The sequence below is a fragment of the Eleutherodactylus coqui genome, chromosome 1 (assembly GCF_035609145.1).
Source record: "Eleutherodactylus coqui strain aEleCoq1 chromosome 1, aEleCoq1.hap1, whole genome shotgun sequence".
In the NCBI taxonomy this organism is placed as follows: domain Eukaryota; kingdom Metazoa; phylum Chordata; class Amphibia; order Anura; family Eleutherodactylidae; genus Eleutherodactylus; species Eleutherodactylus coqui.
The window spans coordinates 246,882,138-246,908,558 of NC_089837.1; the positions used below are offsets into that span (position 1 = coordinate 246,882,138).

At 43.0% G+C, this 26,421-nt stretch overlaps 1 protein-coding gene across 3 annotated transcripts in view; it reads left to right on the top strand.

Moving 5' to 3' along the window:
- The window catches only part of LOC136632701 (amine sulfotransferase-like), a 55,746-nt gene extending 30,488 nt beyond the window's left edge, over positions 1-25,258 (top strand). For all 3 annotated transcript variants that reach the window (XM_066607782.1, XM_066607764.1, XM_066607773.1), the window contains 5 exons: positions 418-626; positions 1,520-1,646; positions 12,803-12,897; positions 13,587-13,767; positions 24,754-25,258. In XM_066607782.1, the coding sequence (XP_066463879.1) occupies positions 418-626; positions 1,520-1,646; positions 12,803-12,897; positions 13,587-13,767; positions 24,754-24,884 (743 nt within the window). In that variant the 3' untranslated portion in view covers positions 24,885-25,258. The remainder of the gene's footprint in view (positions 1-417; positions 627-1,519; positions 1,647-12,802; positions 12,898-13,586; positions 13,768-24,753) is intronic.
- Positions 25,259-26,421: the final 1,163 nt, after the last annotated feature.

Genomic DNA, 26,421 nt, shown 5'->3' on the forward strand with positions numbered 1-26,421 from the left:
ATATGCTCATGTGAATGAACCCATTGAAGTCTATTCACTGAGTATTATGAACACAAGACATCTCAGTCATTGAAGACTGTTACAAAGGGAAGTACAATCCGAATATGATGGGCGACTTTTGCTGGTTCTTACAGAGGGAAAGTAATGTTTCTTACAGGAGGAAGTCAAAATCCAAGCATCATTTTCCACCAAAAACAGTCAAATAGTAGTAATATGGCACGTCCAAAGTATTATTATCTTAAATAAAGGTATAATAAATGGTTTGTAACTTGAAAGTGAGACATGGTGCTATTATTCAGTGTTACCAGTGGAATCAGCAGGTTTTAATTTTACAGAAACATATCAATTACTTTATGTTATGAACATTTTTTTTTTATTTGTTGCACAGCGTAATAAGAGCTATAACCTATTTTGCAGGCACAGTTTGGACACAACAAATTCTAAGCCTAATATTTAATGAAGGACATCGAAACGGAACAGAACATGTTGACACTAGGCTAAGAATGCCATGGATAGAATATGACATTCACAAATTTGACTTTATAAGTCGTCCATCTCCTCGTCTCTTCACATCTCACCTGCCTTATTATCTAATGCCAAGTGATGTGAGGTTTAGGATGGGAAAGGTAAATCACATAAGTATTATTTTACAACTGTTTTTTTTAAAGGGTAACTATTCTTATAGAAAATGGGCACAATGTAGAGTTAGCAGGCCTCACCCCCACCCCCTTATGCATCCATTCAGGGGTGTAGCTAAAGTCTCTTGGGCCTAGATGCAAAAGTTCTGCTAGCCCCCCCCCCCCCCCCCCCGACTCACCCGCTCCCACAGCTCCAGCTCCTTTTATGGGCCGGCTGCCGGGCAGCCGGCGCATGCGCAAAGCGGGGCCGGCAGCCGGTGAGTGACATTTCAGAATTAGAACATGCCGCGGTTTGTTTGCTGCATGTGATTTCGCGCAGACAAACCGCGGCCGCCTGCATAGGATTACGTATTGTAATGCAAATCTATGGAGGCGTCCAGGGGCGGAAGTTCTGCGGGGAATCCCGCCCGTCTGCAGGCGGCCTGTGTCTGGGACACTACATGAGCCCATTATTCCTTCTATACACCCTGTTTTGCTTTTCTCTCCCTCTGTTGATAAAATAAATGTAAATATAAACTGATTCTTCATCAGATGAATTGAAATGAGTCTTACGAATGTATTCTTATAAGTAGAGATCACATGTCCAGTCCCTGCATTTAGGATGTCCGTTGACTCTGCCATTGCAACCCAAGAAGAAGAGAATAAAAGGAGTATATGGAGCATGTTGTTTTGCATTATTATTATTAGCGATCCCTTTTAGATTTGCAGTTGGTATTGATTAAGAAATGTTTTAATTAAGTATTTAAGATTTATTAGCCAATTGACTAATATTGGTTGTCTTTATTTATATTATTAGGAATATATAAATGTTATAGAATGTGGTGAGACAACCTCTTAGAATCAAAATGTTAATAAATGCTTACTATTCCTATATTTTTCAGATTATATATGTGTATCGAAACCCAAAAGATGCCATGGTGTCCTATTACCACTTCTACAAAATGAACCCAGACTTAAAATATGAAATAAACTTGGAAACATTCATGGAGCTCTTCATATCAGGGAGAGGTGAAATATAGCAAGCTTACTATTAGTTTTTATCTGATTATAAGCCATTTTCATTGTAGTCAAATTCCGTTTTTAAAGTAGTTCTAGGTCCCACAAACAATTGGCTATATTAAATACAAAAGGAACAAGCATATCAAAGGTTCCTAAAAGAAACATTTAGGCTTGGTTTATACAGATGGTCCCCTACTTGCGAACAGATTCCGTTCCAGGAACCTGTTCGCAAGTCCGAACAAATGTTTGTATGGAGCAGGATCGCGGGTGGATCCCGCTCCATACAACGTCGGGTGCAGGCTGCTCTTACAGTGGACACCCGGCGGCAGCAGTTCCGACGAGCCGCGCCACTTGTTGGAACTGTTAACACTTTCAATACTGCTGTCAGAGCAGAAAGGCCACAGGGCTGCTTATGCAGAGTGCCTACCAGGCGCACGGCTTGATAGGCGCTCTGCATAGGCAGCCCTAGGGCCTTTCAGGAGGCCCCAGGCTGACTAGCAACCACACAGTGTCCCACGATCTGACCGGACAGGCTTCTATCAGGCTTGATAGAAGCCTGTCCTGTCCCTGCACAATATGCTGTAATGCCATATCATTACATCATACTGTGCAGGACAGATTGTTCGTAACTTGTGAAGTTCGGAAATCAAACGATGTTCTGATGGATTCGTCATATAATGGATGCCAACAGGACCCGCATGGAGCATCTGATGCAAATATGAAGAGGCTTAATATTTGTTTCATCAGAAGCAAAACTATGGGCAGCAAAATGCGATTAAAAGGGGATTTCAGTATGAAAAATCTGACTACTATTGAGAGCCTGTAGTAAAAAGTAAAAATTCTCAATATAAATTAAATCTTTTTATCAGCTTCCCCATGATCACTTACTACTTACTGGCACAAACTGTTACTTTATCAGTAATAGTACATGCTGACAAAGTGGTAATTTGTTTCTTATCACTTAAATGTCAGAAATGGCAAAAGTGAATATCACTTCTGACAGGGATCTTACATAAACCACCAGGGCAAAGGGGGGACAAGGAGATGGGAAATACACCAGTGCAAATGAAGTGGAAAGGATCTATCATTGATCTAAAAGTGATTGAATCTGCCCAAGAAGCAGAGTACCATCCTCAAAAGGGGCGACCCCCCCAACTGGAGCCTAGAGCTTTCTTGAAATGCCTCTAGATGGAATAACGGAGGTAGAAAAGCCTCAGGAATAGGTCAAGTGGGAGAAATCCAGGAGAACAATACTAGACAGAACACACACAGAAGGAGCTGAACAGAACAAATGGGCAAGGATACTGAAATTGACACTAAACCCATATCTACATGAACTCTGACAGAACTTCTTGCAGTACTTATTTCACAAACTTGCAAAACCCAGATACTAAGAAATATAACCGTTGGCCTTCTGCTCTATAGGAGTCTGTTTAAATAGCCAAAGTTACTGATTGGCTGGCTGGGCTGCCAATTATAACTGCCAGTCAATCAATCAGTTAAGAGTAAGAAGCCATTAACTCCATTGGCATCCAGCACCAAATAACAATGAGGATGTGCTAGCTTGATAAATCACATGGGCTGGGGCTGATGCCGTGACAGCACCCTGGACCCATAGAATGTAAAGGTAGAGGCGGCAGAATGACAGGTGCAATTCAAATGGCTTTATTCTTCCCAAACAATACAGCAATGATGTTTCGACTCAAACGTGTCTTTTTCAAATATACCCACATTCACTTACAAACACATATATATATATATATATATATATATAGCACATTAATTAAAACAATTAACAAATCATGATTCAAAATAGAAAGCGGTAAATTACTACTTGCAAGAAGAAGTGTCATGGCGTCTATTCTTTCCTGTCGGCGTCCGTACATCTAACTGATGCGCATGTGCTACATCCCAGAATGCAAAGTGCTCTACTGACATCATCATCACATGATCATACCAACATGTCACGTGATCTTCTACGGATGCGCGCTAGTTCAACTATCAGTAATCACACGGTGGAAACCTACATAGCATTGGTTAATGCGGACATTAAAGAGTTACGTACCCGTAAAGAACCAGGTTATGTGAAACATAACCTTAATTGGGACGAACGACGTGCCTTAAGGTCACTAATACAGGATGGATCCATCACCATCCAGGCGGTTGATAAGGGCGGGGCGGTGGTGGTGATGGATTCCAATAAGTGTGAGGCCGAGATTTTTAAGCAACTATCTGACAGTGATGTCTATCAGTTGTTGCCTGATAATCCAACTAATCGATATCAGTCCTCTTTACACTTTATTCTAGTTGATGCATTGGCTGAAGGGAATATAGATCAACCCCTATTCAACTTTTTGTTGAACCCCCTTTCAACCCATTGTACCAACAATCTACATATTACCTAAAATTCATAAATCTTTAGAGAACCCCCCCACCCCCCCACCCCCTGGACGCCCCATAGTGTCCAGAATGGGGTCATTGTTCAATAATGTTTAGATTTTTTTTTCTTTATAAAATACTGCGTAGATTTGCTACAATGTGTGAGTCATACATTTGAGACACTAGGAATTTTTTGCTAATTCTAGAAAGAATAGAGATTACCGATGATGTCATTTTGACATCATTTGACATGGTATCTCTATATACCTCCATAACCCATGAAAAGGCTTTGGATGCGGTAAAACAAAGGATTATAGCCTCTGACCTTTCGATGGAATATGAACATGTGATTTTGACATTGCTGGAATTCATCTATATATATAAAATTGAATGTATGCGTGTAGGTCTGTCTGTCTGTCTGTGTGTGTGTTTGTCCTTTATGCGCTACTACACCATTCATCCGATCGCCATGAAACTTTGGGAAGTTGTTGAGTACACTCCTGGGAAGATTATAGGCATAGTACAACTATCCTACGATAAATGGCGCGCGTGCGTCGTCGACAGTTACGCCCCCCACGTAGATCGTTCGATTTCCATCACTGCCACTAATTCTCTCACTTCCCAATGTCGTAGAAACATGAAATTTGGCACGAGCATTGATTATGTCATAAATAGGAAATGCTAATGGGTCCCAACTCGATTATTCAATTGTAAGCGCCAAAGAATTAGCGTCCAAATTTTACGTACGGAATCTAATTTTCTCGCTTCCCAATGTCATAGAAACGTGAAATTTGGCATGGGCATTGGTTATGTCATAAATAGGAAAAGCTAATGGGTCCCAACTCGATTATTCAATTCTATGCGCAAAAGAATTAGCGTCCAAATTTTACGTACGGAATGTAATTTTCTCACATAGAAACTTGAAATTTGGCACGAGCATTGATTATGTCATAAATAGGAAATGCTAATGGGTCCCAACTCGATTATTCAATTCTATGCGCAAAAGAATTAGCGTCCAAATTTTACGTACGGAATGTAATTTTCTCACATAGAAACTTGAAATTTGGCACGAGCATTGATTATGTCAAATTGGAAACGCTAATAGGTCCCAACTCGATTATTCAATTCTTTGCGCCAAAGAATTAGCGTCCAAATTTTACGTACGGAATCTAATTTTCTCACATAGAAACTTGAAATTTGGCACGAGCATTGAATATGTCACAAATTGGAAATGCTAATGGGTCCCAACTCGATTATTCAATTCTATGCGCCAAAGAATTAGCGTCCAAATTTTACGTACGGAATCGAATTTTCTCGCTTCCCAATGTAATAGAAACGCGAAATTTGGCAGGAGCATTGATTATGTCATAAATAGGAAAAGCTAATGGGTCCCAACTCGATTATTCAATTCTATGCGTCAAAGAATTAGCGTCCAAATTTTACGTACGGAATCTAATTTTCTCGCTTCCCAATGTCATAGAAACTCGAAATTTGGCACGAGCATTGAATATGTCATAAATAGGAAAAGCTAATCGGTCCCAACTCGATTATTCATTTCCATGTGCAAAAGAATTAGCGTCCAAATTTTACGTACGGAATCGAATTCTCTCGCTTCCCAATGTAATAGAAACTTGAAATTTGGCACGAGCATTGATTATGTCATAAATAGGAAAAGTTAATCGGTCCCAACTCGATTATTCAATTTTAAGCGCAAAACAATTGGCGTCCGGATTTTACGTACGGAATCGAATTTTCTCGCTTCCCGATGTAATAGAAACTTGAAATTTGGCACGGGCATTGATTATGCCATAAATAGGAAAAGTTAATGGGTCCCAAGTCGATTATTCAATTCTATGCGCAAAAGAATTAGCGTCCAAATTTTACGTATGGAATGTAATTTTCTCACTTCCTGATATATATAAATGAATGTCTGTCTGTCTGTCTGTCCTTTATGCATTACTACACCATTCATCCAATCGCCATGAGACTTTGGGAAGTTGCTGAGTACACTCCTGGGAAGATTACTGGCATAGTTCATCTATCCTACGATAGGTGGCGCGCGCTCGTGCGAGCGTCGTCGACAGTTATGCCCCCCCAGACAAAGATCGTTTGATTTCCATCTCAAGCACAAAAGCAAAAGGCATTACGAGCAACGGGATGCGTGTTCAACTACAAAATGATGCATCCGCCGAACGTTTCACAAGACAATTCCTGGATATTGAGAATGCTGAGGTAAAATAAAAGCTGTGCTGTGATTGGTTGCTATATATTATACCGCTGAGGTAAAATGAATGCTGCGCTGTGATTCGTTGCTATTTTTTATATTGCTGAGGCAGAATAAAAGTTGCGCTGTGATTGGTTGTTATTTCTCTTACTGCTGAAGTAACATGAAAGCTGCGCTGTGATTGGTTGTTATATATTATACCGCTGACGTAACATGATAGCTGCACTGTGATTGGTTGTTATATTTTATACTGCTGAGGTAACATATAAGCTGTCCTGTGATTGGGTGTTATATATTATAAAGCTGAGGTAACATGAAAGCTGCGCTGTGATTGGTTGTTATATATTATACCACTGAGGTAACCTAAAAAAGCTGCGCTGTGATTGGTTGTTATCTAGATATATAAAAACGAATGTATGTCTGTCTGTCTTCGCAGCAACGCGCGACGGGTAAGCTAGTCTATATATATAAAATTGAATGTATGCGTGTGTGTCTGTCTGCGTGCGTGTCTGTCTGTTTGTCCTTTATGCGCTACTACACCATTCATCCGATCGCCATGAAAATTTGGGAAGTTGTTAAGTACACTCCTGGGAAGATTATAGGCATAGTACATTTATGCTACGATAAATGGCGTGCGTGCGTGCGTCGACAGTTACGACCCCCCCTCCCACACGTAGATCGTTCAATTTCCATCATTGCCACTAATTCTCTCACTTCCCGATGTTGTAGAAACATTAAATTTGGCACGAGCATTGATTATGTCATAAATAGGAAAAGCTAATGGGTCCCAACTCAATTATTCAATTCTAAGCACCAAAGAATTAGCGTCCAAATTTTACGTACGGAATCTAATTTTCTCGCTTCCCAATGTCATAGAAACGTGAAATTTGGCACGAGCATTGAATATGTCATAAATAGGAAAAGCTAATCGGTCCCAACTCGATTATTCAATTCTATGCGCAAAATAATTAGCGTCCAAATTTTACGTACGGAATTGATTTCTCTCGCTTCCCAATGTAATAGAAACTTGAAATTTGGCACGCGCATTGATTATGTCATAAATAGGAAAAGTTAATGGGTCCCAACTCAATTATTCAATTCTAGGTGCAAAAGAATTGGCGTCCAAATTTTACGTACGGAATCTAATTTTCTCGCTTCCCAATGTCATAGAAACTTGAAATTTGGCACGAGCATTGATTATGTCATAAATAGGAAAAGTTAATGGGTCCCAACTCGATTATTCAATTTTAAGCGCAAAACAATTGGCGTCCAAATTTTACGTATGGAATCAAATTTTCTCGCTTCCCGATGTAATAGAAACTTGAAATTTGGCACGGGCATTAATTATGCCATAAATAGGAAAAGTTAATGGGTCCCAAGTCGATTATTCAATTCTATGCGCAAAAGAATTAGCGTCCAAATTTTACGTATGGAATGTAATTTTCTCACTTCCTGATATATATAAATGAATGTCTGTCTGTCTGTCTGTCCTTTATGCATTACTACACCATTCATCCAATCGCCATGAGACTTTGGGAAGTTGCTGAGTACACTCCTGGGAAGATTACTGGCATAGTTCATCTATCCTACGATAGGTGGCGCGCGCTCGTGCGAGCGTCGTCGACAGTTATGCCCCCCCAGACAAAGATCGTTTGATTTCCATCTCAAGCACAAAAGCAAAAGGCATTACGAGCAACGGGATGCGTGTTCAACTACAAAATGATGCATCCGCCGAACGTTTCACAAGACAATTCCTGGATATTGAGAATGCTGAGGTAAAATAAAAGCTGTGCTGTGATTGGTTGCTATATATTATACCTCTGAGGTAAAATGAATGCTGCGCTGTGATTCGTTGCTATTTTTTATATTGCTGAGGCAGAATAAAAGTTGCGCTGTGATTGGTTGTTATTTCTCTTACTGCTGACGTAACATGATAGCTGCACTGTGATTGGTTGTTATATTTTATACTGCTGAGGTAACATATAAGCTGCGCTGTGATTGGGTGTTATATATTATAAAGCTGAGGTAACATGAAAGCTGCGCTGTGATTGGCTGTTATATATTATACCACTGAGGTAACCTAAAAAAGCTGCGCTGTGATTGGTTGTTATCTAGATATATAAAAACGAATGTATGTCTGTCTGTCTTCGCAGCAACGCGCGACGGGTAAGCTAGTCTATATATATAAAATTGAATGTATGCGTGTGTGTCTGTCTGCGTGCGTGTCTGTCTGTTTGTCCTTTATGCGCTACTACACCATTCATCCGATCGCCATGACACTTTGGGAAGTTGTTGAGTACACTCCTGGGAAGATTATAGGCATAGTACATTTATGCTATGATAAATGGCGTGCGTGCGTCGACAGTTACGACCCCCCCCCCACGTCGATCATTCGATTTCCATCATTGCCACTAATTCTCTCACTTCCCGATGTTGTAGAAACATGAAATTTGGCACGAGCATTGATTATGTCATAAATAGGAAAAGCTAATGGGTCCCAACTCGATTATTCAATTCTAAGCACCAAAGAATTAGCGTCCAAATTTTACGTACGGAATCTAATTTTCTCGCTTCCCAATGTCATAGAAACTTGAAATTTGGCACGAGCATTGATTATGTCATAAATAGGAAACGCTAATGGGTCCCAATTCGATTATTCAATTCTATGCGCAAAAGAATTAGCATTCAAATTTTACGTACGGAATGTAATTTTCTCACATACAAACATTAAATTTGGCACGGGCATTGAATATGTCATAAATAGGAAAAGCTAATGGATCCCAACTCGATTATTCAATTCTATGCGCAAAACAATTAGCGTCCAAATTTTACGTACGGAATGTAATTTTCTCACATAGAAACATGAAATTTGGCACGAGCATTGATTATGTCATAAATAGGAAAAGCTAATGGGTTCCAACTCGATTATTCACTTCTAAGCGCAAAACAATTAGCGTCCAAATTTTACGTACGGAATGTAATTCTCTCACTTCCTGATATATATAAATGAATGTATGTCTGTCTGTCTGTCCTTTATGCATTACTACACCATTCATCCAATTGCCATGAGACTTTGGGAAGTTGCTGAGTACACTCCTGGGAAGATTACTGGCATAGTACAACTATCTTACGATAGGTGGCACGCGTGCGAGCATCGTCGACAGTTATGCCCCCCAGACAAAGATCGTTTGATTTCCATCTCAAGCACGAAAGCAAAAGGCATTACAAGCAACGAGATGCGTGTTCAACTACAAAATGATGCATCCGCCGAATGTTTCGCAAGACAATTGCTGGATATTGAGAATGCTGAGGTAAAATGAAAGCTGTGCTGTGATTGGTTGCTATTTCTTATACTGCTGAGGTAACATGAAAGCTGTGCTGTGATTGGTGGCTACTTCTTATACTACTGAGGTTGCATGAAAGCTATGCTGCGATTTGTTGTTATATATTATATCACTGAGGTAACATGAAAGCTGCACTGTGATTGGTTGCTATATATAATACCGCAGAGGTAACATGAAAGCTGCGCTGTAATTGGTTGCTATTTTTTATGTTGCTGAGGCAGAATAAAAGTTGCGCTGTGATTGGTTGTTATTTCTCTTACTGCTGAGGTAACATGAAAGCTGCGCTGTGATTGGTTGTTATATTTTATACTGCTAAGGTAACATGAAAGCTGCGCTGTGATTGGTTGTTATATATTATACCACTGAGGTAACATGAAAGCTGCGCTGTGATTGGTTGTTATCTAGATATATAAAAACGAATGAATGTATGTCTGTCTGTCTTCGCAGCAACGCGCGACGGGTAAGCTAGTTCTATCTAAAAGTTATTTCTTGTTTTCTGGAAAATATTATAGACAGTGCCAGGGGACCGCCATGGGGTCAAACGTAGCACCTACATATGGAAATATCTACATGGGTATATTTGAACAAGACCATGGATATACGTCTACGTTTTGGCCCCTGGTGGTCTCCTGGCACCGTTACATTGATGACATGTTTTTGATTTGGAAAGGTACTGAACGAGAACTTTTGGACTTTCAGATTGAGTTAAATAGTGTTTGGCCAGAACTTCAATTCACCTTAAAATATTCCCAGGATAGCATTGAATTCTTGGATGTACTGGTTAAGAAAAGTGGTGAAAAGCTAGAAACCAATCTGTATGTGAAAAGTACAGATTGTAACAGCCTCATTGAATACAACAGCTATTATCCTCGAACTATGGTTGACTCGTTACAATGGAGCCAGCTCCTATGGGTAAAACGCATCACCAATTAAGATCTACTAGACACACAATTAGCCAAATGTGTAACAAATTTCTTGAAAGAGGCTATCCTGAGAGGATTATTCAGGAGGCGACATCTAAGATTAAAAATGTTGAGAGGATTGAATTATTGTCCACTAAAGAGAAAAAAAATAACTGCTAAACGGGTCCCTTTTGTATCCACCTACGGCTCTATGAGCACACGGATAGCAACCATCCTCAGAAAACATTGGCCCCTTCTTAAATTAGTGGGAACTATAGAAGAATTTACAAATCCACCCATCATGTCCTATAGGCGATGCCGAAGCTTTAGGGACAGATTGGTGCATTCAATGCATAGTAAAAAAAAATGGGCCTCAAACAAATGACATTGGCCCCGTGTAGGATGGGTAACTACCCGTGTTTAGGGTGCTCATGCTGTGGAACCTGATAAAGGGTGACAAATTCTACCACTCTCAAACAGGAGCTCCCTATAAGATTAATGGCCATTATACGTGCTCCTCGTCCAACTCGATTATTCAATTCTAAGTGCAAAAGAATTAGTGTCCAAATTTTATGTACGGAATCTATTTCTCTCACTTCCTGATGTCATTTTATATGAAGGAAATGTCGCATAGTTACCTTCACGTGGTGTTTCCTGGGTAACGCAGAGAACTATGCAAAATGGTGAACATATGTTTTTCCTCAGTATCTCTAAAGTAACCACGACTTTATAAGATTTTGCGTGTGAACACCAGATAAACACCAGTACCAAATTAACTCGGGCGAAGCCGGGTATATCAGCTAGTATAATATATAACTTTTTCTCATCACTGAGGGCGGGATACCCAATACTTAAGAAGGTTAGCGCCTTTTTTTCCCGTGTAGCGATGGTGCACCATTGTGGCATACGTTTCCCGTGAGAGAAAAACAGACAAATTTAACCTCTGAACAATTATTATGGGTGGGGGGGTTGGGAAGGAGGGGGAATGGGAAAGATAAGGTAGAAAGGGGATAGGGGAGGATAGAATGATCTGACGATATCCTAGGATGATCTAGGGGTTTGCCTTCTTCGGGACCTGATTTACGTTTTGCTTCTCTAGAGAGGTACTTACGGTCAGGATTAGATCCGCCGCTCTGATGGATGCCAGGAGCCGCATGATGGATTTTTTGGATCACTGCATAGAGCTGTACACCGAAGACTGGATCTCCATCAGCTCTCAAGATGCTCTTATGCCACCTCTGAATAGATATGACTCACCTTTGATCTATGGTTAACAATACAATTTTATTTACATACTATGTTTGTATAATATTGATTGAGTACAGTAATTGATACAACCAATAGGTTGCAGTACAATACGATCTACAATTTGTATATTGTAACCATGTTCTTAAATTCTTTAATTACATCCAGTAGAGCTATCTGGAGTATCCAAACATCGGTAACAGATTAGATTTGTGCCTATGTCTTTATTTATGCCTATACCAATTAAATGAATTACATTTTGTTTTTATGCATGTTCTGTTGCCTTAAGCACTCTAGTTCAGAACATATTCAATGAGAGTTAAATGTACTACTTTTATGCATGCGCTGCCTCTTTAAGCCTCCACGCATGTGTTGTTTCCTCAAGTGCTCTAGCTTGGAACGCATTCACTGATAGTTGAACTAGCGCGCATCTGTAGAAGTTCACGTGACATGTTGGTATGATCATGTGATGATGATGTCAGTAGAGCGCTTTGCATTCTGGGATGTAGCACATGTGCATCAGTTAGATGTAGGGACGCCGACAGGAAAGAATAGACGCCATGACACTTCTTCTTGCAAGTAGTAATTTACCGCTTTCCATTGTGAATCCTGATTTGTTAATTGTTTTAATTAATGTGCTATATATATGTGTGTTTGTAAGTGAATGTGGGTATATTTGAAAAAGACTCGTTTGAGTCGAAACATCATTGCTGTACTGTTTGGGAAGAATAAAGCCATTTGAATTGCACCTGTGATGCTGCCGCCTCTACCTTTACATTCTATGGATATCTTTAGGAACTAATTGGATCAGGTCCATCTGGGTGCCTTTTGCATCTCCCGTCCCAGCCTAATACGGTGTTAGATAGTGCTGTCTGTATCTCTGTATTTCTTCTAGCAAACCTGGACCCATGCCCATCCGCCAGCCTCACCATGACAGTGAACTTGTACTTTGAAACTAAAGCACATTAGGCCCTAAAACCATACAGTGCTCTAAAGCAAGAGTGATTCAAAAAGTTCAGAAATGTATGCATTTCTACATTCTAAATCATTACATTAAATCTTATCTTACAGTTTTTGGTGGCTCGTGGTTTGATCATGTTAGGGGCTGGTACACACATAAAGAGGATTTCAACATACTTTTTATGACATATGAGGAAATGAAAAAGGTAATTATTGGTTTATTTGATGATCACAAGCTGTGCAGTATATAAAGTGAATTTAACAACTAGGGCATCCGGTTGGAATTAAATCTATACAGGGATTTTATGATCAGACACACAATCTGTCATAGCCTGAACCAACTTTTGCAACTAAATTAAACATATCTACTAACAAAACTTCTTTCATAACACAATACATTTTTCTAGTGACCCGGTGTTACATCACAGAACTGCATTCACAGTTATTTGGGTTTTACTGCCAATCATCGTGTGGCATACACAATCCTAATGCCATTCAAGGCTGAAGAATGATGACTCCACAGAGTTAGCTCTCTGATCATGACATGTAAGGGGTTAATGGTGGGAATCTATGTTCTTTCAGAATCTTGCCATTGCAGTAATAGGCAGCTCCCGCTATGGATGACCCGGGCTCAGTCTACATCATCCATATACCGTAAATACATTTTGTGGGAACCCTTTCCCTCCTGTGACGAACATGAAAGTTATTAATTTAAATCCCAGCAGGTAGTCGGGTAGGAAGGGAAGACCATGATGTTTGTTCTCAGAGCTGCAGCACTGCCCATCAAATGGGTAATTACAGGACCTGTTTTCTAGACTCAATAGCTAATAATGCTGGCAATTGTAAAAGTCGAATCTCCATTTCCTTACTGTGATTGTTTTCATGTCTGTTTCAGGACCTTCGATCTGCTGTACTGAAAATATGCAAATTTGTGGGTATAAGCCTCGATGAGAAAACCATAGACATTGTGGTGGAAAAAGCAACTTTTAAGAACATGAAACACGATCCTCTTTCCAATTATACTTTTATTCCAAATGACATTTTGGACAAAAGTAAAGGAGAATTTCTCCGTAAAGGTAAAGTAAAATTAAAGGGATTGTTTGAGAATTAAAAAAAGAGAACGAGAAAATGTATTTAAAAAAGAACAGCACTTAAGTTCCAGCCAATCTAGGACTTCAGGCCCTTTTACACAGAACGATTAGCATTCAAAAAATATTTTACACAAGCGAAAATGAACGATGATTGTACTGTGTAAACATAGCCAACGATCAAACGATGAACAGTACTTCTTTCGCTTATCGTTCATTTCATGCAAGCATGAAAATCATCATTGGCTCGTTTGCTAATCATTCGGTTTAAATACTGAACATTTGATCATTCTCATTCACTTATAAAGTGAATGTGAATGACTGAATGATTTTGCAAGTTAACAATTTATCTGACAGTATTAACAGGCTGCACAAGCAAATTCTGACAGACCGACTGATTGCCTGGGTTAGTTCCCTCTACTAGCCAAATAGCATGGCAAGGACGGGATTAACAGATGCCCTGTGGGTGCCATGTTTGTGAAGCCCAGTGCAGAGTTGCTGGAGACGAGGTTCCACCTTCTTTTCTGCAGTGACAAAATCACAGGATGAAAAAATTGGAAAAAAAGAAATAGTTGAAAAAATTGACTACCATTATGACAACCTTTATTATAATCATTTATAATACTTATTAGGTTGTATGCAATATTATTTTGGTCGAGATTAGGCCACTTGTTGTATGCAAGATATACATGTGGCAAACCAGACCAGACCTAGGAGGGGAGCAGCAGAAAAGAATCTGGTTGTCACTGTGGCGCTGCTGCTCCACTCCGATGGAAAAATGAACTTCTGATGCGGTTCTTCACAATGGTAAATGGCAATTCTCAAGTTCGTGATGCCAGTTTGTATACAGGCCAAGGACTGTGCGGGACAAAATAATAATATAAAAATGGGAAAAATAAAATAAAACATTTCTTTCCCCTGAAGTGTAGTGCAGTATCGCAGTGAGGATGTTAAATGGTGGGAAGGGACTCCAGAAGGCAGAACCAACGGTGAAAACATGGAACAGTTTATTTCTTAGTGCTATTCAGACTTGCTTTACTTCGAGGTATATTTTTCTTAGACAATTTCTAATACTATGAGAACACATGCAGGCATGAAGTGCAGACTTTCCATCTGGACACAAACAGGCTCTTTTAACAGTAATTAGGCACTAGATTCCTTTCTGTCCTCTATGCTTTGCCCTCCTGCTTCTCTCTGTTTCTCAATTCTTCTATTTTAAAGTTTATATGACGTTCCCTTTAGTATCTAGCTTCATTTCAAGTACATTACAGTTTCCTTATTTCCTTTCTGTTTCTCCTGATGTCAGTTGGTTTCTTCCTCTATTTTGCTGAAGTTTAACTATTTCTTTCCTGTCTTTTTATTTTTCTAGTAGATACTATACAACTTTGGGTACTCACATTTTCTGTCCTCCTTCCCACCACACTGGTCAGTAGCTTTCTTCCCCCTCTTGAACTCTCTGTCTGGAAAACTCTCCTTGAACTCCTCTCTAACGGACTACTTTGTGATCTCTCGGATTACTCAGGCCACTCAGACTACTACTTCTAGCTCCTCCCCTCTATTTTATACCAAGCTCTACTACTAACCAACCCGTGCGTAGGACCCCTCTGCCAATCCCAGGCTGTCTATCTCTTGACTACCTGACGCATGCCTCTGAACTAGGTTGAGCTTTCCTAGACAAAGTGTGGTTGACTAACAATAACTTAAAGTGAAAGTTATACACCAATTCACATTAGAGTCCGCAGTTAAATTATGGAGTGTACAGTCCTGTACGCTACATATATTACAGTATATATCCTCCATAAACTGTATGGGAACAGATGGAGATTGATATTTGATGCATTGATTACATTCAACAGGCAGATTTTGGTTTCTGTTTGATATATTGTGATGGTCTATAACTGGATACTATTAAAACTGCATACAATTCTTTATCTGATAGGAGGACATTTTGATGGCTTTGTTTCTTAGGTATTTTGTACAGATATTATTGTAGGCTCAATATCTTTGAGAATCTATAGCATATGGAAGCATATGAGACATTGTTCACTGTTAGACATCCCTCAGATACAAGACTGATTATAATGTTCTTGTTGGGATCACTTTTATCAGGGCGGGCTTTCCAAAATTGCTAGAAAGGACTCATTTGATAGGGTCAGAGTAGTGACAGTCGAACTTAGTTTTTTATATTGAACACAACCTAACTACTAGAGATGAGCGAACGTACTCGTCCGAGCTTGATATTTGTGCGAATATTAGGGTGTTCGGGATGCTCGTTACTCGTAACGAGTACCACGCGGTGTTCCAGTTACTTTCAGTTTCCTCTCTGAGACGTTAGCGCGCTTTTCTGGCCAATTGAAAGACAGGGAAGGCATTACAACTTCCCCCTGTGACGTTCAAGCCCTATACCACCCCCCTGCAGTGAGTGGCTGGCTAGATCAGGTGTCACCCGAGTATAAAAGTCGGCCCCTCCCGCGGCTCGCCACACATGCCTTGTGAGTTAGCTGAGGGAAAGTACTATCGTGCTGGTGCTGCTGTAGGGAGAGCGTTAGGAGTCAGTGTAGGCTTCAAGAACCCCAACGGTCCTTCTCAGGGCCACATCTACCTGTGTGCAGGCTGCTGCTAGCAGTGTTTTTTTTTTTTTTTCTCAAAATCGGCAGTGCAGAGCATTGCACCTGGCATTAGGGACAGAAGTGGTGTATAGGCAGGGAGAGTGTTAGGAGTGAGTGTAGCCTTCAAGAACCTCAACGGTCCTTTCTAGGGCCAAATTTAAGCGTGTGCAGTACTGTGCTGGCTGCTGTTAGCAGTGTTGCTTTTTTTTTTCTAAAAATCGTCTCTGCAGAGCATTGCACCCTCCATTGATACTACAGGGACAGAATTGTGTAGGCAGGGCCACAACACAGTTATTGTTCATTGAATATACGCAGTGGGTCCTTCCCTTTGCTAAAAAGGACAAAAAATTATATTTGGCCAGCCTGTGTCAGTCCTAAGGTCTCCGTGTACGTGTGTGCTGCGTGGAGAACGTACAAAAATCAGACGCACCCAGCTACGGTTTACTGCAGGCTTGCGCCATTGTCTTTTCTGACTGGCAAATACCTGCTCTGCTAGAGTCAATAACTCTGCTACACTAAAGTTGTGTGTCACTTTTTCAGGGCCACACTACAGTTCTAAAAGTTATTGTTCATTGAATATACGCAGTGGGTCCTTCCCTTTGCAGAAAAGGACAAAAAAATATATTTGGCCAGCTTGTGTCAGTCCTAAGGTCTCCGTGTACGTGTGTGCTGCGTGGACAACGTACAAAAATCAGACGCAACCAGCTACGGTTTACTGCAGGCTTGCGCCATTGTCTTTCCTGACTGGCAAATACCTGCTCTGCTAGAGTTAATAACTCTGCTACACTATAGTTGTGTGACACTTTTTGAGGGCCACACCACAGATATTAAACTTCTTGTTCATTGAATATACGCAGTGGGTGCTTCCCTTTGCAAAAAAGGAAAAGAAATTATATTTGGCCTGCCTGTGTCAGTCCTAAGGTCTCCGTGTACGTGTGTGCTGCGTGGACAACGTACAAAAATCAGATGCAACCAGCTACGGTTTACTGCAGGCTTGCGCCATTGTCTTTCCTGACTGGCAAATACCTGCTCTGCTAGAGTTAATAACTCTGCTACACTATAGTTGTGTGACACTTTTTGAGGGCCACACCACAGATATTAAACTTCTTGTTCATTGAATATACGCAGTGGGTGCTTCCCTTTGCAAAAAAGGAAAAGAAATTATATTTGGCCTACCTGTGTCAGTCCTAAGGTCTCCGTGTACGTGTGTGCTGCGTGGACAACGTACAAAAATCAGACGCAACCAGCTACGGTTTACTGCAGGCTTGCGCCATTGTCTTTCCTGACTGGCAAATACCTGCTCTGCTAGAGTTAATAACTCTGCTACACTATAGTTGTGTGACACTTTTTGAGGGCCACACCACAGATATTAAACTTCTTGTTCATTGAATATACGCAGTGGGTGCTTCCCTTTGCAAAATAGGAAAAGAAATTATATTTGGCCTGCCTGTGTCAGTCCTAAGGTCTCCGTGTACGTGTGTGCTGCGTGGACAACGTACAAAAATCAGACGCAACCAGCTACGGTTTACTGCAGGCTTGCGCCATTGTCTTTCCGGACTGGCAAATACCTGCTCTGCTAGAGTTAATAACTCTGCTACACTATAGTTGTGTGACACTTTTTGAGGGCCACAACACAGATATTAAACTTCTTGTTCATTGAATATACGCAGTGGGTGCTTCCCTTTGCAAAAAAGGAAAATAAATTATATTTGGCCTGCAGGCTTGCGCCAATTTATTTCCTGCCTGGGAAATCAAATCACTGGTAATACAGCATGCTGAGGGGTAGGGGTAAGCCTAGAGGACGTGGACGTGGACATGGCCGAGGACGCGTAGGCCCAAGTGAGGGTGTGGGCACAGGCCGAGCTCCTGATCCAGGTGTGTCGCAGCCGACTGCTGCGCGATTAGGAGAGAGGCACGTTTCTGGCGTCCCCACATTCATCGCCCAATTAATGGGTCCACACGGGAGACCTTTATTAGAAAATGAGCAGTGTGAGCAGGTCCTGTCCTGGATGGCAGAAAGTGCTTCGAGCAACCTATCGTCCAGCCACAGTTCTGCGCCGTCCACTGCTGCAAATCCGAATCCTCTGTCTGCTGCTCCTTCTTCCTCCCAGCCTCCTCACTCCACTACAATGACACCTGCTCAGGAGCGGGAACACTCCCAGGAACTGTTCTCGGGCCCCTGCTTAGATTGGGCAGGAGTGGTTCCTCTCCCACCAGAGGAGTTTATCATCACTGATGCCCAACCATTCGAAAGTTCCCGGGGTCCGGGGGAAGAGGCTGGGGACTTCCGCCAACTGTCTCAAGAACTTTCTGTGGGTGAGGAGGACGATGACGATGAGACACAGTTGTCTTGCAGTGAGGTAGTAGTAAGGGCAGTAAGTCCAAGGGAGCAGCGCACAGAGGATTCGGAGGAAGAGCAGCAGGATGATGAGGTGACTGACCCCACCTGGTGTGCAACGCCTACTCAGGACAGGTCTTCAGAGGGGGAGGCAAGGGCATCAGCAGGGCAGGTTGCAAGAGGCAGTGCGGTGGCCAGGGGTAGTGGCAGGGCCAGACCGAATAATCCACCAAGTGTTTCCCAAAGCACACCCTCGCGCCATGCCACCCTGCAGAGGCCGAGGTGCTCTAAGGTCTAAGGCCACAGCTCGGTGGTGGTATCTGCGGCGGTGTATGCTTCTTCCACTAAAGCACCCTCCTCCTCCTCCTCCTCCTCAACCTCTGTCTCGCAATCAAGATGTGTCAGCAGCAGCAGGACGTCGCCAGCAGTCGGTGTCGCGCGGCGTGGCAGCACAGCGGCGGGCAAGCGTCAGCAGGCCGTGCTGAAACTACTCAGCTTAGGAGATAGGAGGCACACGGCCCACGAATTGCTGCAGGGTCTGACAGAGCAGACGGACCGTTGGCTTGCGCCACTGAGCCTCCAACCGGGCATGGTCGTGTGTGACAACCGCCGTAACCTGGTGGCGGCTCTGCAGCTCGGCAGCCTCACGCACGTGCCATGCCTGGCCCACGTCTTTAATTTGGTGGTTCAGCGCTTTCTGAAAAGCTACCCACGCTTGTCAGACCTGCTCGTAAAGGTGCGCCGGCTCTGCGCACATTTCCGCAAGTCCCACACGGACGCTGCAACCCTGCGCACCCTGCAACATCGCTTTAATCTGCCAGTGCACCGACTGCTGTGCGACGTGCCCACACGGTGGAACTCTACGCTCCACATGTTGGCTAGGCTCTATGAGCAGCGTAGAGCTATAGTGGAATACCAACTCCAACATGGGCGGCGCAGTGGGAGTCAGCCTCCTCAATTCTTTTCAGAAGAGTCGGCGTGGTTGGCAGACATCTGCCAGGTCCTTCGAAACTTTGATTAGTCTACCCAGGTGGTGAGCGGCGATGCTGCAATCATTAGCGTCACCATTCCTCTGCTATGCATCTTGAGAACTTCCCTGCAAACCATAAAGGCAGCCGCTTTGCGCTCGGAAACAGAGCCGGGGGAAGACAGTATGTCGCTGGATAGTCAGAGCACCCTCCTGTCTATATCTCAGCGCGTTCAGGAGGAGGAGGAGGAGGATGAGGAGGAGGGGGAAGAGACAGCTTGGCCCACTGCTGACGGTACCCATGCTGCTTGCCTGTCATCATTTCAGCGTGTATGGCCTGAGGAGGAGGAGGAGGAGGAGGAGGATCCTGAAAGTGATCTTCCTAGTGCGGACAGCCATGTGTTGCGTACAGGTACCCTGGCACACATGGCTGACTTCATGTTAGGATGCCTTTCTCGTGACCCTCGCATTCAACGCATTCTGGCCACTACGGATTACTGGGTGTACACACTGCTCGACCCACGCTATAAGGAGAACCTTCCCAGTCTCATTCCCGAAGAGGAAAGGGGTTCGAGAGTGTTGCTATACCACAGGACCCTGGCGGACAAGCTGATGGTAAAATTCCCATCCGACAGCGCTAGTGGCAGAAGGCGCAGTTCCGAGGGCCAGGTAGCAGGGGAGGTGCGTAGATCGAGCAGCATGTACAGCCCAGACAGTGCAAAAGTCTTTAAGGGCCTGGCCAGCTTTATGGCTCCGCAGCAAGACTGTGTCACCGCTCCCCAGTCAAGGCTGAGTCGGCGGGAGCACTGTAAAAGGATGGTGAGGGAGTACGTAGCCGATCGCACGACCATCCTCGGTGACGCCTCTGCCCCCTACAACTACTGGGTGTCGAAGCTGGACACGTGGCCTGAACTAGCGCTGTATGCCCTGGAGGTGCTTGCTTGTCCTGCGGCTAGCGTCTTGTCGGAGAGGGTGTTTAGTGCGGCTGGGGGAATCATCACAGATAAGCGTACCCGCCTGTCAACCGACAGTGCCGACAGGCTAACACTCATCAAGATGAACAAAGGCTGTATTTCCCCAGACTTCTCTTCTCCACCAGCGGACAGCAGCGATACGTAAGCAATACGTATTATGCACCCGCGGATGGAAGCTACGTTCTCTCTCACCATCCAAAACGGGGACATTTCTGCTTCATCAATCTGTGTCTAATATTCCTCCTCCTCCTCCTGCTCCTCCTCCTGAAACCTCAGGTAATCACGCTGAACGGGCAATTTTTCTTAGGGCCACAAGGCTCACTCATCTAATTTTTCGAAACAATTTTTATATGTTTCAATGCTCTTAAAAGCGTTGAAACTTTAACTTGAACCAATTTTTCGTTAAACTGGGCTGCCTCCAGGCCTAGTTACCACTTAAGCCACATTAACCAAAGCGATTAATGGGTTTCACCTGCCATCTTGGTTGGGCATGGCCAATTTTTACTGAGGTACATTAGTACTGTTGGTACACCAATTTTTTGGGGCCCTCACCTACAGTGTAATCATAGCAATTTGTATGTTCTTCACCTGCACTCATGGTACAGAAGTGTGTGTGGGGTTGGCCTACACTTTAGCTACATAAATGTAACTTGGGCCTTGGCTATACTGCAGCTACTGAAATGGAACGAAGACTGCGCTCCCACTATACTGCTGCTTCGGAATTGTTACTGGGGCCTGTCTTGAGTGCTACTATTGCTGAAATGGAACGAAGACTGCGCTCCCACTATACTGCTGCTTCGGAATTGTTACTGGGGCCTGTCTTGAGTGCTACTATTGCTGACATGGAACGAAGACTGCGCTCCCGCTATAATGCTGCTAGTGATATGTTAGTGGGGCCTGTCTTGAGTGCTACTATTGCTGACATGGAACGAAGACTGCGCTCCCACTATAATGCTGCTAGTGATATGTTAGTGGGGCCTGTCTTGAGTGCTACTATTGCTGACATGGAACGAAGACTGCGCTCCCGCTATAATGCTGCTAGTGATATGTTAGTGGGGCCTGTCCTAATGCTACGGCTGAAATGTTACGAATTCTGGGCTCTGCCTATACCGCTGCTAATGGTATGTCTCTGGGGTGTGGAAACAGAGGCTTCCCAAAGACATGATGGCGGCGAGGCCATTTCCCACCAACGCGGTTACTGTAAAGGTGCATATAACCACGGACACGTGTAGAGGACACGTAGTGCCTCAAAAACATCCCCCTCCTCCTCCAACAGGGAAAACAAACATTCTTGGCAAATGCCTTTGCATTGGTTCGTCTGGTGGCAGTCCAAGAATTTCACCTTTACCGACACTACAAGAGAGACCCCCCACCATCCCCCCGCCACGGCCCACTTAATCCTGGCCACATTCCGAAAACCAACAAAATAAAACCGCGCTACTGCGTCCGCAGTCACCACCACATTACCACCAACGCGGTTACTGTTAAGGTGCATATAACCACGGACACGTGTAGAGGACACGTAGTGCCTCAAAAACATCCCCCTCCTCCTCCAACAGGGAAAACAAACATTCTTGGCAAATGCCTTTGCATTGGTTCGTCTGGTGGCAGTCCAAGAATTTCACCTTTACCGACACTACAAGAGAGACCCCCCACCATCCCCCCGCCACGGCCCACTTAATCCTGGCCACATTCCGAAAACCAACAAAATAAAACCGCGCTACTAGGTCCGCAGTCACCACCACATTACCACCAACGCGGTTACTGTTAAGGTACATATTACCACTCTGACTGGGGCATGCAGAGACACCTTGACAGAATGAATAGTGTGTGACACATAGGTTCCCCATTGCTATGCCCACGTGTGCAGCTCCTGATGGCGGTGGCACAGGATTCTATTTCTCATTGCTTCTGTACAGCATTGTGGGCTATCGCCCCGCCACTTTTAAAGAGGGTCGCTGCCTAGCCGTGCCAACCTCTGCAGTGTGTGCCTGCGGTTCCTCCTCATGGCAGACGCACTTCTAAATAGACATGAGGGTGGTGAGGCATTAGGGCAGCTGAAGGCTGCGCAGGGACACTTTGGTGTGCGCTGTGGGGGGGAGGGGGGGCGGTTGGGCAGCATGTAACCCAGGAGAAGTGGCAGTGGAGTGTCATGCAGGCAGTGATTGTGCTTTGTTGGAGGTAGTGTGGTGCTTAGCTAAGGTATGCCATGCTAATGAGGGCTTTTCAGAAGTAAAAGTTTTTGGGAGGGGGGGGTCCCACTCTTGCCGCTATTGTGGCTTAATAGTGGGACCTGTGAACTTGAGATGCAGCCCAACATGTAGCCCCTCGCCTGCCCTATCCGTTGCTGTGTCGTTCCCATCACTTTCTTGAATTGCCCAGATTTTCACACAAGGAAACCTTAGCGAGCATCGGCGAAATACAAAAATGCTCGGGTCGCCCATTGACTTCAATGGGGTTCGTTACTCGAAATGAACCCTCGAGCATCGCGAAAAGTTCGTCCCGAGTAACGAGCACCCGAGCATTTTGGTGCTCGCTCATCTCTACTAACTACCTTTTATTATAATCATTTAAAATATTATATCTTAGGCCAGCTGTGCACGACTGGGTCGGATTCCGCATGCGGTAGCCCACAGCGGAATCTGACCCTGTGTCCAGCCGGCCTCCGCACATACCTCTGTTTTCTTCTGTTCTGTACTGTGGATGGTCCGCACGGTGAGCCGTCGGACATGCACAGTACAGAATTTTTTTTAAACCCCTGCTTTTCCCGCGTTATCACCTACCAATGACACGGAATCCGCTACCTTTCCATATTGTCTATTGCGGAAGGGCCACGGATCTGACGGCTTACATTGACTTCAATGGAAGCCGTCTGTGCAGAGCCCACACAAAAATAGAAAATGCTGTGATTTTTTTTTTCCTCTGCAAGCAGAAAATTGCAATTGATTTCCGCTCATGTGCAGAACAAAAGTGTTTTTCCATAGTATGTTATGGGCAGTATTTGCTGCTGAATCAGCAATGCAAATATGCCTCTATTCAGCCAGGCTTAATAGCAGTCTGTGTATTCCCCTCTAGAGTGAGCCAGAAGGCTTAGGAAAGTTCTGGGTAGAGGGAGGTGCCAGATATAAAATGACAGCTGCAGAGAACTGGGGGTGTGCAGCTTCCTTGTGTAGTGAGAGCAGTAGATGCAGCTAGACACAGTTGCAGCTCCTGTGTGTGAGAGGACCAAGCAGCACAGCCAACTCGTAAAGTGAGGAAAGACATTGATTAGGGTAGTGGCATTGGCCATATTCCTCTTGGCAGGGGAATGGCCAGGATGTGGGAAGAAGAACAGCTGCCATGGACTGAAAGCAGTGCAGGTGTCTAACACAAGGGCCCTGATGACCTGTGGATCAAAGTCTGATGAAAGGGCCCTGATGACCAGTGGGGACCAAAGGGCAGGCCAGGAAATGATGGCCTGTGAATAACAAAAATACATGATGTTGCAGCAAGCTTTTGGGATATTCCCTTCCTCAGGCTGTTACACCCCAATCATTGGCTGTCATGATTCTTCCTCTTATTCCGAGGTATTCACCAACTTAAATCACAAGAGTTCGCTTGGCTCTATCTGTATTGCATAAATGCATCTTAGGCTTCTGTTGTTCTCCATGACTCACTTGCATTTTCTTCATCTGCGCAGACCTTTCCCCCGCCCCTCAGTCAAAGCGATATGTCAAAAATTTTGATGGGTGAGTGTGGGAGCTGCAACCCCTGCTGAAATGAAGGGGTTGCAGTGCTTTTCCGAGTCTGTGCCCCTTCGGCTGTCATTGTTGCCTGCCTACTCCTCTTGTCAGCTGAAGGCGGATGCATAGATTTTTATAGACATGAATGCATCTGTCTTCAGAAGCTTAGAGAATCTGACAAGCAATGATGACAGCTGAAGGGATATAGTGGACAGATGAGCACTGTAGCCCCTTGATTTCAGAGATCAGCGTGGTTCTCAGTACCTGGACGTATCTGCTCAAAACTTTAGACGTGTTGGTCTGAAATGTTAATTTCGTTGTTCAGAAATCCACTGGCTCAGCTTTTCTTTATGCTCTTTACCAGGGATTGTTGGTGATTGGAAAAATATCATGACGGTGGCACAAAGCGAGATGTTTGATAAAGTTTACAAAGAGAAGATGGGAGATCTGCCAATCAACTTTTTGTGGGACCTCAAAGAAGAAGATGCATCCTAGAGTTTTGTTATCTTCATAATAATCCTAAAGTAGATGGTCATCCTTAGACCTCATGTTGTATGTGGTTTTTAAAAAAAATCAAAATAGGTTTTAATTTTGTATTGTTCAATTTCTCAATAGTTCTTTAATCGCTTCATGACCAGGGCTGTTTTGCGTCTTTGTATCCAAAGCAAAATTTCACCTCTTTGGAAAGCCGCATTCTAAAAGTGATTTTTATTTTACATTTTATTTTTTTGTATTCTACTCAGAAATGTTTTTTTTTCTTTTTTTCCCTTTTTTGTGTCTGTCTCATTATTTGAAATTGGAGTGTTGATTAGTTTTGTGGGTCTTTTTTAGGTAGCAATGGTCAGAAATAAAAAAAATGTTTTACTTAATTTTCCTGTGCTCATTTTAATATAGTTTCTTCAATTAATAGTTCACTATTACTACCGGTAAGAGTATGTTTTCCTGTGTAAAAATCTGTGGTGTTATCTATATTCAGAGTGCTGAATCCAAATACAGCAACCAAAATTGTCTGTCAGGCAATATAATGAAGTTTAAGACCTCAAAAGAAAGTAGGATATTCAATATTGTACCATTTTGTTGCAGTATATTCCCCATTAAAGCGATGGGCCTCATTTATCAGAACAGTCTACCAGTATTTCCCAGAGAGATGCAGTGACTTATCAGATGAGCATGGTGAAATATGTGTAATTGAAAAATGGTATGAAGGAAAGAGGATGCCTGCAATGCCGGCTGATTATTGCTGAAATATTCCAAGGGAGAGCACTGGCGGACATAACAGAAACAAGTGACTTATAACTGTATGTTTTTACTGTTTATAAGTACATTTATTAATCCTATTGAAATGCAATTATATCTATACTTCTTAATTCTTAAGGTTGTTGTCTGTAAATGTGTTCCTGTCAAAAAACACAAATTTATAAAGACATTTAGAATCAGCACCCAAAACTGTAAGAAATACAAAAATTTTGTCCAAAAACAATAAAAAATAACAAAGTTTTTTTGTAACACAGTGTAATATTTACAGCTCCTGACCCAGGAGCCATTATCAGAACCTGAACTAATCAGTTTCTAATTTAACCATCTAATGTCAGAGGGATGACTCACCTAATTTTGAACTTCACTCCCAAAACACACTAGGCTTGTTACTGTCTCCACTTAGAACTTTTTAAAAGTTTCTCAGTGCATCACTAAGTACTTTTGAAAAGCACAACTCGTTGCGCAAAAAATGGCTACGTTGATGGATAAAAGAAAAAGTTATGAGTTCTTTAAAAATGGGGAGGAAAAAATGAAAAAAAAGAGGCTGTGTCCGTAAGGGGTTCAAGAGATTATCTGAGATAATATTTTTTACTTTAATAAACAGTCATATCACTTCTCCCAGGACCTAAAATCTCCCAGGTCAGCAGTTCCCCTCTCATCTGTCACATCATGTTTACTGGCTGCAGCAGCCTAGGATGTCCCATGGCATGATGAAGGAAAGTAATTTCCAAAACATGTAGCAACTCACCATGTTGAGAAGTGTACAATGCTCTGG